At 43.2% G+C, this 13242-nt stretch overlaps 1 protein-coding gene across 6 annotated transcripts in view; it reads right to left on the bottom strand.

The window, feature by feature from the left end:
* BRCA1 (BRCA1 DNA repair associated) overlaps positions 1-13242 on the bottom strand; it is a 477104-nt gene that overhangs the window by 50609 nt on the left and 413253 nt on the right. For all 6 annotated transcript variants that reach the window (XM_069237765.1, XM_069237766.1, XM_069237761.1 and 3 more), the window contains exon 19: positions 863-946. In XM_069237765.1, coding sequence (XP_069093866.1) covers positions 863-946 — 84 coding nt within the window. The remainder of the gene's footprint in view (positions 1-862; positions 947-13242) is intronic.

Below are 13242 nucleotides of genomic sequence, written 5' to 3' on the forward strand. Positions count from 1 at the left end.
GTGACGTCAACAGGGCTCCGAGCCCTTTTCTAAACCCTAAAGCGTCTCACTGCAACGCAGGCTCGACCCTAAAAAGTGGCAAATATAGGAGGGGAAGCAGTGCATCTGCTCTACTCGTACTTGTAACTGAACACAACAGTGCCTTTCCGCTGATGCGATAGCTGAAAAAATCCAATTGCACCAGCCCTTTCACCAATTTGTTTCGTCTTTCACCACCACCACCATACTTGTTGTTCTCAAAAATGCTCTAGAGGGTTTACCTCAACTTGACAACTATTCCCATTGCCTCTCTGCCACTCGGGTTAGCGAAAGGACTTCTTGCCCGTAACATCACAGATCAGGTTGCACAAGCCTTTCCAATGTGTTGCTTGATCTGCTACCCCTGGCAGCTTTCTACACAGCAGAGACTATTGTATTAGCATCACAAGAATATGTTTTGTGCACTTTAGTTTTGATCGGTATTCAGTTCTGATTAACATTCACAACACAAATTTGCCATCTGCAATAAATTTGCAAAGTCCTGCAACACCACCTTCAGTTGCATTGGGATTGCAGGAATGGGGGAGAGCGGGGCAGGGGGGAGACAGAATTGTGTTACCATGATGATAACATATTAACATCCAATATGCAGGCCTTGAACTTGGGATTAATTTCAAGTTGCCACAAAGCTTACAACGCAGGGATGCGCTCTATAATCCTCCAGATGTCACCCGCAGATACTCCCAGCATGATCGCTATGACGCGAGCAATGGTATACTGTAAGCCCTCCTGCCGCAACCAGCCTTGGACTCTTATAGCACATTAGATTTATAGGCGATATCCTACCCTTCAACTTTGAGATGTCAAGAAAAGAACCACATACCATGCCGTCAGCAGCCAGCCGCGCTCTCTGGGGACCTCGGTGGTTTCTGCCATTGATCACATCTCCTCTCACTTCAAAGTCGAGCTGAAAGTCAATCCCAAAAGCATCCTCTGGCATTAGACTGAAAAGCATTTTACAGAATCCTCCACAGAAATTAAAAGCATTCCCCAAAACCACACACTATTTTAATGGAAACATTAGATATTTGTGTTTTCAAAATGTTCCCAACATCAACAGTAATCACATAACAAAGTTCCCTGTCCAGTTGTTAAATTCACCGAAAGAGGGGAACAAGACAAGGATAGAAGCAAAGTGTAAGGTCAGAAAAAAAAAAAATCTAAGTTTATAGTCTAGGGATATCACCAGATAATCTTATCATCCTTAACATTGTTTGTTGCACGTCCTGATGGATTCTTCATCCCTCAAAATATCCTTAGCTGCCAGTCTGGGACTCCTGGATCTCTGCAATGAACATACATGCCACGTGTCTCACCATCCCGTTTGTTAATGACAACAGCAAATGGTTAGAGCTGGTATCCGTATCTATATATTCTCTTAGGGTCACCGTAATGCAGGGGGTAGGTACTATTCTAGGAGGGCAAGAGGGCGGGGGAGGAACGTGCAGATAAGTACAGCTCCTACAGAAGCCATTGTTACAGACGGTATGCTACTGATTCTTCTCACTGATGTCACTGATCCAGCCAAGAAGCAATGCGGGTGCATCCAAAAACTTAAGTAACAGGCGAATAAAATGAAAAAAATAGGGAAGGAGTACAGCGAATTGTTAAAAAAAAAAAAAAAAAAAAAAGTAGCTCATCCTTCAAAAAACTTCACAGTTAACAACATGGGTTTAGTCTGTGGAGCACTTCCTGCAGTTTGGAATGACAAAGTGGTAAAACACAAGATGGATGCCAATAAAACAATATAATGAAGGCAGACGCGTGAGATCGTTTAATCGGGTGATAAAGCCAAAATGGATGCAACAGAATACCGGGCTTGGCATTCTATGAGCATGTTGTACTGAAGCGTGCATTATGTTTCAAATGTCAGAAATTAAAAGGCAGTTATGCATAGACTTGTACAGTGGCCTTCTATGTAATCCCTGCTTGCTGACGTTAGATATTTGGTTTTAGCAAAAGACAAGAGAAAATGTCAAAATGTTTGAGAAAGAAAGGGACAACGAATGGAGATGTTAACCCTTTACTCAGCATTGTGTTTAGCAGAATGAATGAGGCTTCCTTAGTTTTCAAATACTTTCAACTGCGGGAACGCGCACCTAGAAAACATGATGTCTACTTGCCAAGCCCGGTCTGTCGATGGTCAGGACCAGAACAAATGTGAAGGCAAGCAAGGTTTGGTGCAAATATTTCATTCAATTCTCTGGTAAGATGCTCTCTAATAAATCTTTCATGTGCACCAACTTGCTCCGATCATAAATGTAAAAAAATCGTTAGAATGTTTATTGGGTTTATCTGGAGAAATATGAGAGGCTGAAAAGCCAGGAGAGTGGTCACTTACCCACTACTAAAAGTTATTAGCTACCTACAAATAAACTGACAAAACGTAGGTAGGACAACTGTGGAATACTATTCTGCTGAGTGTACCTATAGCCATGTTGGAGGTTGCAGGGAAAAAAAAAAGACTATATAAGGCTGAACAGATGTGTTCCGGCTAGGTTCCAGTTTAAATGTCCTGCAGCGAAACAGGTGGGGAAAATGGCTTTGTCATGCAGAGAAAGCCTTTTTTAAAGTATGTTCATAAGTCACCCTCAAGGACAATGCCAATATGTATATAAAAAAGGCAATTAACACCCATCATCTAGAACAATGGTTCTCGTGAAGGAAGTCTTAAGGTCATGCTTTGTTGGCCTCACAAATATATCATACATTCATATAGAAACAGAACTTTATGATAAGTCCTCCAAGGCACAGTGGTAGTGAATAGGAAGGAAAAAAGTGCGTGCGCCAGAGAGATTTATAAAGGTAAAAATTGTATTCTGGTACGCAGTTCAAATTAACAACTCAAACTTTGAGTACAGTATTAGAACACAACATTGAATGCCAGTCAACAGGTCCGTATGTCAATGTTTCAACACCTACAATTATTTCCAGAGGGTCTTCTTCAGGAAAAATGACAAACGCTGTAGTAATCTTATGCATAAGGAAACTGCAAACAATTATTACATGGATCGGTCCCACTATGTCAGGACGAGAATATACATCTACTCAAAGGTTAAAAAATGAGATTTTGAGCATGCACTGTCTGAGAAATATTACAACTTTACTCTAGAGAACATAAGTTGTCTGTGAAGAATGGCAATCTCAAACTGATTACAACAGAATTGCAGAGGGCTGAGCATAGACTGTCTGTGTATGCTACAAAGTGAGTTGAGTCCACACTACCAAAATGTTGTCACTAATTCTGTCACAGATGTTTGCAGGCTGCCTAAACAGTAAACAACCTTCAGTTCCACGGGAAACCACTTGAAAAAACATATTTTCTGCATTTAATGAAGCAATGAAATGCTGTGAAGTCAAGAGAGGAAAGTGAGTAGCTACATTTATCATTTGCAGACAGCATTTACATGCAGGAAAAAGATCAACTTTGAAAGGTATCTTGCCCTTGCATCAACTGGGCAGTCAGTGGTGTTCCCATTAGGTATTCTTGACAAGGTTGCCATGCCGCTCCATCTCTAAAGTGGTGTCCAAAATAAATCAAATATCTAGAGACAAAAATCTATGACACTTCAAGTATGGTATTTATTACATTCTGAGGGAAATCTAAAGTAGACAGATGGGTGAACCTTCCTAGATCTACAACAGGATATATAAGCTACAGAGCACTTACATCCTGGTGGTAGGACTAGCACTACTGAAAATAAAAATAATGCTCTTTAGTAGCAAGTAGTTCAAAGCTGCTAGAGATACCAGTAGAATTTGGGAGAAAAGGCATGTTACTACATGTATGTGAAATAAATCTCCTCACCTTCACCTGGAAGAACATTTCATAGTGGGAACCAGAAGCTCTGAAAACACTGCCAACACATTATTTAAACCAAAGTGTTCCTGAGTGTACCAGATGATTGATGGCCGAGTGCACATCATCCAGGATGATAATTATATATTTTTTCTTGAATTGTGGACGCAGATATTAAAGGGCTCCAAGACCACACAGATATTTAAAATGAATGCATGTCCACAATGGTAGCCAGAATTTGTTGAGGGACAATATGCCCAAACCTTCTGAAGGCGAAAAATACCTTGACAGTGGTATTCTGAACATGTTGTGAGTATGGGGTCAAAAAGTCTAGAAGGCCTATGTAAATGAGACACACTAAATTCAGCAATTAAGACACTTCTAGAAAAGAGATTCCTATGGATGACCACTGTGGGGTCAGTCACTCACTCAAATTAACTTGCAATTAATGAAGTTAAAAAGGGCATTTGTGTTGTTGGCTAAGAAAACATCTCTGATTCCTAGTATGAGGATAAGATTAGTAGGTGGATAAAAGATCTCCTTTTGCACTGACAGATCTCATCATCTAGTGTCGTGTGAGAGCAGCACATGCAGTTTTTTTTCTTCCCTTTGTTTATGGGAAATGCATGCCTGTGCCTTTAATGAAAATATCAAAACTACACACACCAATATGCAAAGCATGAAAACTGGGACTAGATAGCCTACTGAAGGCTGCAGTGGAAGAACTGGGAAGCCCTGCAATTTTAGGGAGGATTGGGTGTGATCAGTGACTCACCTAGAGCAGTGTCCAAGTGCCACTTGGTCAGAGTTTAAAAGCCACATAGGTTGCCAGAAGGTCAACTAATAAGAGGGAGTGGAATACAATTGTGATCAGATTGGTGCTGTTTCTTGTTTGATTATGCAATGCACGGTTAGCTTGTCCAATGGAGCCAACATGAAAGGGGTGGCTCCCATCCGCAATGGATTTCGGTACACAGTAGTGGAAATTGATACTGTTGTTATTCTGTGATACAACACTACTGTTGCCTCAACTGTTTTTTTTTTTATATCACTAAGAGCGTCCATGGAAGGCGAATGAAAAACAGAACTGAGGGGAAGGTCCTGCTAGTGCTGTGGCAGCCTTGAAGATGTGTCACACAACAGATTACATTATGTAGCCTCTGCCATTGTGTTTATTTATGAAAAGATGCAACAGCAATCATCGTTCACTGTGGTAACGTGTGCATCGAGCCGCCAAGAAAACGTATCTTTGGAGCAATTAATGCAGATATAGTCCAATTAATGCAGCAGTATATACATAAAAACATATTTTAACTATCATGCTGCTTTTGCATGTAGCCCTGAGGAAGTAATCACCTAGCTGTCTGTAACAACAACTGTGAAATCATTTTATACCTGTTTAAAGCACATAAAGCTCAGCATTATTGCACATCTACGTGTTTAGACGCACCGCCATCTTGTTACCCCATGCAGTACAAGGCATATTTAGCCTATCGAGTAAGAGTGGCCTCATTTTGAAGCTGGCACAATGAAGAGAAAAGTGTATATTTAGATAAGTCAGACTTTTTCCCATCGTTTGTTGCATGTCTTCCTCAAGGTTTTCTCACATTCTTCTCACGTAAAGAGCCCCACACTTGCTTGTTAGTGTCTATTTGAAATGCCAGCTGGATCATGTGTTTTTTCCTCTGCATACTGCATTGGGAAAAACGTACAAATGTAGCAATGAAATGTATAGACCTGACCAGACAGCGGAGGGCTGGCCGCTGAAATGGCAATTTGCATTTAAGATATTTTTGATGCTTGCTGGCTATTTTTAGATTAAACATGTTTGAGACGTCTATGAATTTTGCAGAGTATCTGATTTCCTTCACAGAGCCTGGTGCTTTCTGTGCTGATCTTCACTAGGATATCGACAAGGCCAAACGCTGGACCGCATGAGGACCAGAGGTTGCAGAGGTAAAGGAGATATTTCTCCAGGGGGACTTGGGTGGAGCACGGTGGACATTGTAAGTACACAGAAGTAAACTGAGGTGAAGTCTAACTGTTTATCATTCATTGCTTTGCATTATTGTTTCTTGATGTCTGTGATATGTTGAAGTGCACAGAAAATGTCATCTGGGAAGGAAAGTCTGAAAACTAGAGGGTCTCTGTCTGAATATAGTAGCTATTCCAGGGAAGAATCCTTCACTATCTTATAAATAAATTAGTAATAATAATCAATATATTTTTTCATTCTTCAATTTATGTAACTGTCTCGCGAATCAAAGTATATACTATTCTTGATTTCAGAACACATATACCTTTTTTACACTCATATTAAGGTTTATCATCATCTTTATTTAATTTCATAACTGTTGATAATCCAATTTGACAATTATATTTTATTTCATATAATGCTCTTTTTTGATACACAATCTTGAGTAGTCATATAAACACAGAAAAAACTCCCAACCCTGAAAACCAGATGGTAGAAAACAAACACTCAATGCAATCGTACTTCATACATACACATTCAAACTCATAATAATAAAACTCCCTAAGCATAAAAATAGACAGTCTAATACAGTCACACGATAAATTCCTCCTGGCGGTTCCTCCTAGTTTGCCACAAGCTTAAATATCCATATAGTACACTTTCTCAGATAAAACATTACAACACATAGATTTCCCTTTTTCCGCAGACACTATGGACACATCCAATTGATGAAATGCTATAAGTCCAATATAGGCAACAATACTCGCATTATATCACTAGTGAGGTACACTTCCCATGAAGAACAGCTCATTGGTTGTATAGTAGAACACAATACCAGATGTATAGTGGAACACAATGTTCTCCATGCCAGATATATAATGGAACACAATGCCAATAGTGATATAATTCGAGTATTCTTGCCTATATTGGACTTATAGCATATCATCATGAAGAACAGAATCCTCCACTTCTTCCAGAAGGCTGCACCTACCCAGAAGTGATGCAACTGTCACTACTGTAAGCTCTGGGTGGGGAAGAGAGAGGGGTCTGCCGCTGGTCCAATCGTGGTCCAAGAGCCACCACTGCAGTTCCCTCCGATATATGGATAGGGTCAGAGAGATTCTCCTGATGTTGCATCCACTGGGACTTCAGGCCCCACTCCACATTCCACATATGCCAGAAGGCATGTGTTACCACAGGATGCCATTAAGCCCAGTAGCCTCTGACTCTGACTCACCGAAACCAGGATAGAGGAAGAATCATAGCCTAAATATCCTGGACTAGCTGTTCCGGAGGATAGGCCCAACTGCTCTGTATCCGTCTAGGGTCTGACTGAATGGTTACATTATAATGCTTTTTAATGTGATTACACAGCAAAGCTATTTCATGTGGCTATACCAGGTTACACTACAATGCTTTTTCAATATGCTACTTTTATAGTGGTGCCCTCTAGCAGCTGTTCTGACTATTACACTCTAATGCCAAGTATAGGAAACAATGCACAAACACAAAACGTCTATTTCTGATAACTGTTTTATTGTGTTTCCATGATGACTGCATATGTTTTATCATTATCGCAATTATGGCAATGATTCATGTCAAAGTAATATCCGTATTACACTGTGACTGAATTCACTTGATATGCTTGGGTGACCCCACAAGGGGGGGGGTCACCAGTGATTGCACCTGTCTGCTATGGTATGTTCCATCTGCCAATGTATATTTGTAAATTACTGCATAGTATTTAGTAGTATGTGCATAATAAATGTACTTCTCCTTTTCTAAAGAAAAGGTACTGGCTGGACAATCATTTATTGAGTGTTATTATTGCGTGCCAGTGATTGGTGATTTCTAGCTCACATCATCTCCTGTGAGTAAGCCTTAGACTGCTCTGCTGCGCTACCCTATGAGAGTCAAGGGCTACAATGGGATGTTTGGTTCCCACTGAGGACAACTGAGGACCTATTAGTTGTGCTGGCAATACAACTAATAGCCCAATTTCCAAAAGAGCCTCTGGGGTGCCTCTCTGGTAGTGGAAGCACAGAATAAGACTCATACCGTATGGTGACTGGGTGCACAGCAGTGGATTCGGAGCACAACCTCAGTGGTGATCGAGTTAAAGCAGGCTTGGGGGTCAGACACCGGTTTTGGATTTTTCTCTGGTGTCTGTGGCTGGAGTGGAAGTCTGCACCGGACTTGGTGCAGAGACTGTGATGGGTCAAAGGGGTTCAGACAGCACTGAGGATGGATCAACTTGCAATAATCCAACTGTGAATCCCTAGTGTTCAAAGGTGCTTCAGAGGGAGTCATAAGGGTGGCAAATTGAGAGCGCATGGCCCCCTTACGCGCCTCAATCTACTGCAGCAACGCCAATGGCCAGGGAAATTCTGGATCAAGGCCAGGGACTGGTAGAGAGACCAACTAATATTGTGAACCACTCATGCATTCTCTTTAGTCAGAGCGGCAGGATTGGGTCAAGTCTCAGTTTGCCTGTTTGTGGCTTCATTTGGACTTCGATTAATTAGAGGACTTCAACTGTGAAAACGATTAACTTGTGGCAGCAATGAGAGCGTATCCTTACTCTCAATTTGGAGCACAACATATGTGAGACAAGCAACTACTTCTTGTATTGAGCAACACATAGCTTTGCTTCATTGTCCTGGATCGCCTTTGGGTGCACTCCTCACATGACTTGCAGCTGTGCCCCGAGCCCAAACACACACATGGTGCTGTTCTGTAACAGATATCTGTTTTCTGCAGGCACGCCGGGTTTGAAATCTGTAGCTTTAGGAGGGTATATTGTACCACTGTACACTGGCTTTTGTATTAGTGACTAGATGCAAGTAAGTTTGAGGGCACAGAAAGAAAGAAATTGGAGTCAGCACGCAGTAGCACTTATCATGCAGCTCCATCCGTCACTTCTGGAGCAGTATGGTGCCAACGCGAAGATGTATGGCTAAGAAAATTTCGAGAGCCAGTCTGGCAATCAGGGATTATAAAGGTGAGGAATCTGTAGTTAGAAGTTTCCATCAGAAGAAGAGAAATCTTTCTTTCTCCTGGATTTGCAATCAGTCCCCGCCAATGGCTTGAGGTGTGTGCCTTTAATCAGAGTACCCCTGAACAAAAATGATACTTGTCCCAATTTGTTCTACCATGGGCGTAGACTGCCTGAATGTGCAGGCCCATCCATGAATCCTGGCAACATCTAGAAGATTACACAATCCCATCAGTTAATATTTGTCTGAAATTATTCACCTTGCTTACTCAGAACAGGGGCTGTTTTGTTAACAAAGAGACTATTAACTGGAGTATATTTATGGGCCAAAGCAAATGTGACACTGACTTAGAGACCATACAGTACAAAGTAATCTCCGGTTTTAGAAATGGAGTCTTTGGTTGAGAGTCAGGTTTCCCCCCTGTTCAAGCAAGGACCCTCACTCTAGTCAGGGTAAAAGAGAATCACCCTCAGCTAAGCCCTGCATACCCCCCCCCTTGGTAGCTTGGCAGAGCAGTAGGCTTAACTTCAGAGTGCTAGGTGTAAAGTATCTGTACCAACACACACAGTAACTTAATGAAATCACTACAAAATGACACAAGTTTAGAAAAATAGGAATTATTTATCTAAACAAAAAAAAGACCAAAATGACAAAAATCCACAATACACAAGTTAAGTTATCAATTAAAAAGCAAAAAGAGTCCTTATGTAGTTTAAAACACACACTAACACTGTTAGCGTGAAAATGTACCTTAGGTGCGTCAAAAATAACCCCGCACGGGCGAGTGTGCGTCAAAAAGGGCTTGCAATGTGTTGATTCCACTCACGAGCAGGACCTTGCGGCGTTTCTCCTTTTGTCGGGCGCATCGTTACTTCTCTCCGCAGGAGAGCGATGCGTCGATCCGGTCAGCACTCTCAGGTCCGGGCCGGCCTTGCGTTGTTTTTACATGCCCAGCGGTGTTTGCGTCGGAAATCCAGCCGCAGGATGATCCAAAAACCACACAGCACGGGTTGCGATCTCCCAGCCTTTGTCAGCGATGGTGCGCGTAGTTTCTACAGCTCTGTGCGTCGATTTTTCAGTCACGTTTCAAGCAGGTGTCGATTTTCAGCCCTGGAGCCGGCGGCACGTCGTTTCTTCAGCTTCGATCTTTTCCCCGCACAGCGCTCTGTGCGTGGATTTCCTCCTCTTAGGCTGCCAGCTTCTTCTTTCAGGGTCCCAGGAACTGGATGGGCACCACAGGTCAGAGCAGGAGTCTCTCCAGAGAGAAGTCTTTGCTGTCCCTGAGACTTCAAACAACAGGAGGCAAGCTCTAAATCAAGCCCTTGGAGAGTTCTTCTCAAGATGGAAGGCACACAAAGTTCAGTCTTTGCCCTCTTACTCTGGCAGAAGCAGCAACTGCAGGATAGCTCCACAAGGCACTGTCACAGGCAGGGCAGCTCTCCTTTCTCAGCTCTTCAGCTCTTCTCCAGGCAGAGGTTCCTCTTGTTTCCAGAAGTGCTCTAAAGTCTGTGGTTTTGGGTGCCCTTCTTATACCCAATTTCTCCTTTGAAGTAAGCCTACTTCAAAATAAAGTCTCTTTTGAATGTGAAATCCTGCCTTGCCCAGGCCAGGCCCCAGACACTCACAAGGGGGTTGGAGACCGCATTGTGTGAGGGCAGGCACAGCCCCTTTCAGGTGTGAGTGGCCACTCCTCTCCTCCCTCCTAGCACAGATAGCTCATCAGGAAATGCAGACTACACCCTAGCACCCTTTGTGTCACTGTCTAGTGTGAGGTGCAACCAGCCCAACTGTCAAACTGACCCAGACAGGGAATCCACAAACAGGCAGAGTCACAGAAATGGTATAAGCAAGAAAATGCTCACTTTTTAAAAGTGGCATTTTCAAACACACAATCTTAAAATCAACTTCACTAAAAGATGTATTTTTAAATTGTGAGCTCAGACACCCCAAACCCCACATGTCCATCCGCTCCCAAAGGGAATCTACACTTTAATCAGATTTAAAGGTAGCCCCCATGTTAACCTATGAGAGGGACAGGCCTTGCAACAGTGAAAAACGAATTTAGCAATATTTCACTGTCAGGACATATTAAACACATTACTATGGGGGTCATTCTGACCCTGGCGGCCGGTGACCGCCAGGGTCACCGACCACGGGAGCACCGCCAACAGGCTGGCGGTGCTCCCAAGGGCATTCTGACCGCGGCGGTTCAGCGCGGTCAGAAAGGGTAAACCGGCGGTCTCCCGCCGGTTTACCGCTGCCCCATTGAATCCTCCATGGCGGCGGAGCGCGCTCCGCCGCCATGGGGATTCAGACACCCCCTACCGCCATCCTGTTCATGGCGGGAAACCCGCCATGAACAGGATGGCGGTAGGGGGTGCCGCGGGGCCCCTGGGGGCCCCTGCAGTGCACATGCCAATGGCATGGGCACTGCAGGGGCCCCCGTAAGAGGGCCCCACAAAGTATTTCAGTGTCTGCTTTGCAGACACTGAAATACGCGACGGGTGCAACTGCACCCGTCGCACCCCTGCAACTACGCCGGCTCAATTCTGAGCCGGCGTCCTCGTTGCAGGGGCATTTCCGTTGGGCCAGCGGGCGCTCTTTTGGAGAGCGCCCGCCGGCCCAGCGGAAATGTAAGAATGGCCGCCGCGGTCTTTTGACCGCGGTGCGGTCATTTGTCGGCGGTACCTTGGCGGATGGCCTCCGCCGTCCGCCAAGGTCAGAATCAGGGCCTATATGTCCTACCTTAACCATACACTGCACTCTGCCCTTGGGGCTACCTAAGGCCTACCTTAGGGGTGTCTTACATGTAAGAAAAGGGAAGGTTTAGGCCTGGCAAGTGGGTACACTTGCCAAGTCGAATTTACAGTTAAAACTGCACACACAGACACTGCAGTGGCAGGTCTGAGACATGATTACAGAGCTACTCATGTGGGTGGCACAACCAGTGCTGCAGACCCACTAGTAGCATTTGATTTACAGGCCCTGGCACCTCTAGTGCACTTTACTAGGGACTTACTAGTAAATCAAATATGGCAGTCATGGATAAACTAATCAACAATACAATTTACACAAAGAGCATATGCACTTTAGTACTGGTTAGCAGTGGTAAAGTGCTCAGAGTACAAAAACCAACAGCAACAGGTCAGAAAAAATAGGAAGCAGGAGGCAAAAAGATTGGGGATGACCCTGCATAGGCAAAAAAGTCCAACATCCAGCATACAATATTTTCCTAACATCCTGTTGCTTCACAAAAATTATCAAAAGGAATATGCACACTTAATCAGTACCACAAAAGCCAGTCCCTGGCTAGCCGCCCCAAGACTGGGGTGGGGTCTGCCATCAGACACTCTGAATCCATCCCCTTCAACTATGGCAGGGGAGCCGTGGGGTCACCAAAACAATCCGATTTTTCTCATTTTGTTTCCCTACTACAGTGTAATGGAGACCATTACAGAAACAAGATACTGCACTAGGAGCTGCCAATGCTACCACCATTTCTTTAGACTTCATTACCTATTAGCTGCGTGCATAGAGACCCATGCTCTTACAGAAGAGAATGGCCCTGGACTGTGTTCTTGCAGCTAAAGTGAGTTTGCACCATAATGGGGTCAGAATGTTGCACTCCTATATTTAAAACCTCCCTCAGCATCGATTAACATCTAGTACATATTAGAAGCAGTGTGGGAGAGCTGCATGACATTCAAAGTGGTTTGGACATTAAAGGGAATGGTGTCCGGTCTTGGATAACTGGATTATTTGCTGAATGGGGAACTAAGATTTTTGAAACAGTAATAGCAGTGAATCCTGTCATGTTGACCTTTTATGTCTTGATTAAACATAAATGTATCCATCATTTAACATGTGTGCCAAACTAAAGGTGTCACCCATGATTAGCCACTCAATATTGCTGATGATGTAAAATATTACAGTGAAGAACTGAAGTAATCAGACTGTATGCTATTGAATTATTTAGGTGATCAGACTGTAGGCTATTGAATTGTTGAAGTGATCAGACTGGAGGCTATTGAATTGTTGAAGTGATCAAACTGCATGCATTGGATTAATAAAGTGATCAAATTGCATGCATTGAAATATTAGAGTGATCAAACTGCAAGCTATAGAATTATTGAGGTGATCAGACTGCATGCTATTGAATTATTGACATGATCAGACCACATGTTACTGAATTACTGTAGTGATCAGAGTGCATGCTATTGAATTACATACATGATCAGAGTGCATGCTACTGAATTATAGAAGTGGTCAGAGTACATGCTATTGAATTATTGACGTGATCAGACTGCATGCTATTGAATTACTGACGAAATCAGACTGCATGTTATTGAATTATTGAAGTGATCAGACTGCATGCTATTGAATTATTGAAGTGATCAGACTGCATGCTATTGAATTATTGAAGTGATCAGACT

This window comes from Pleurodeles waltl, chromosome 6 (genome assembly GCF_031143425.1).
Source record: "Pleurodeles waltl isolate 20211129_DDA chromosome 6, aPleWal1.hap1.20221129, whole genome shotgun sequence".
Taxonomy (NCBI): domain Eukaryota; kingdom Metazoa; phylum Chordata; class Amphibia; order Caudata; family Salamandridae; genus Pleurodeles; species Pleurodeles waltl.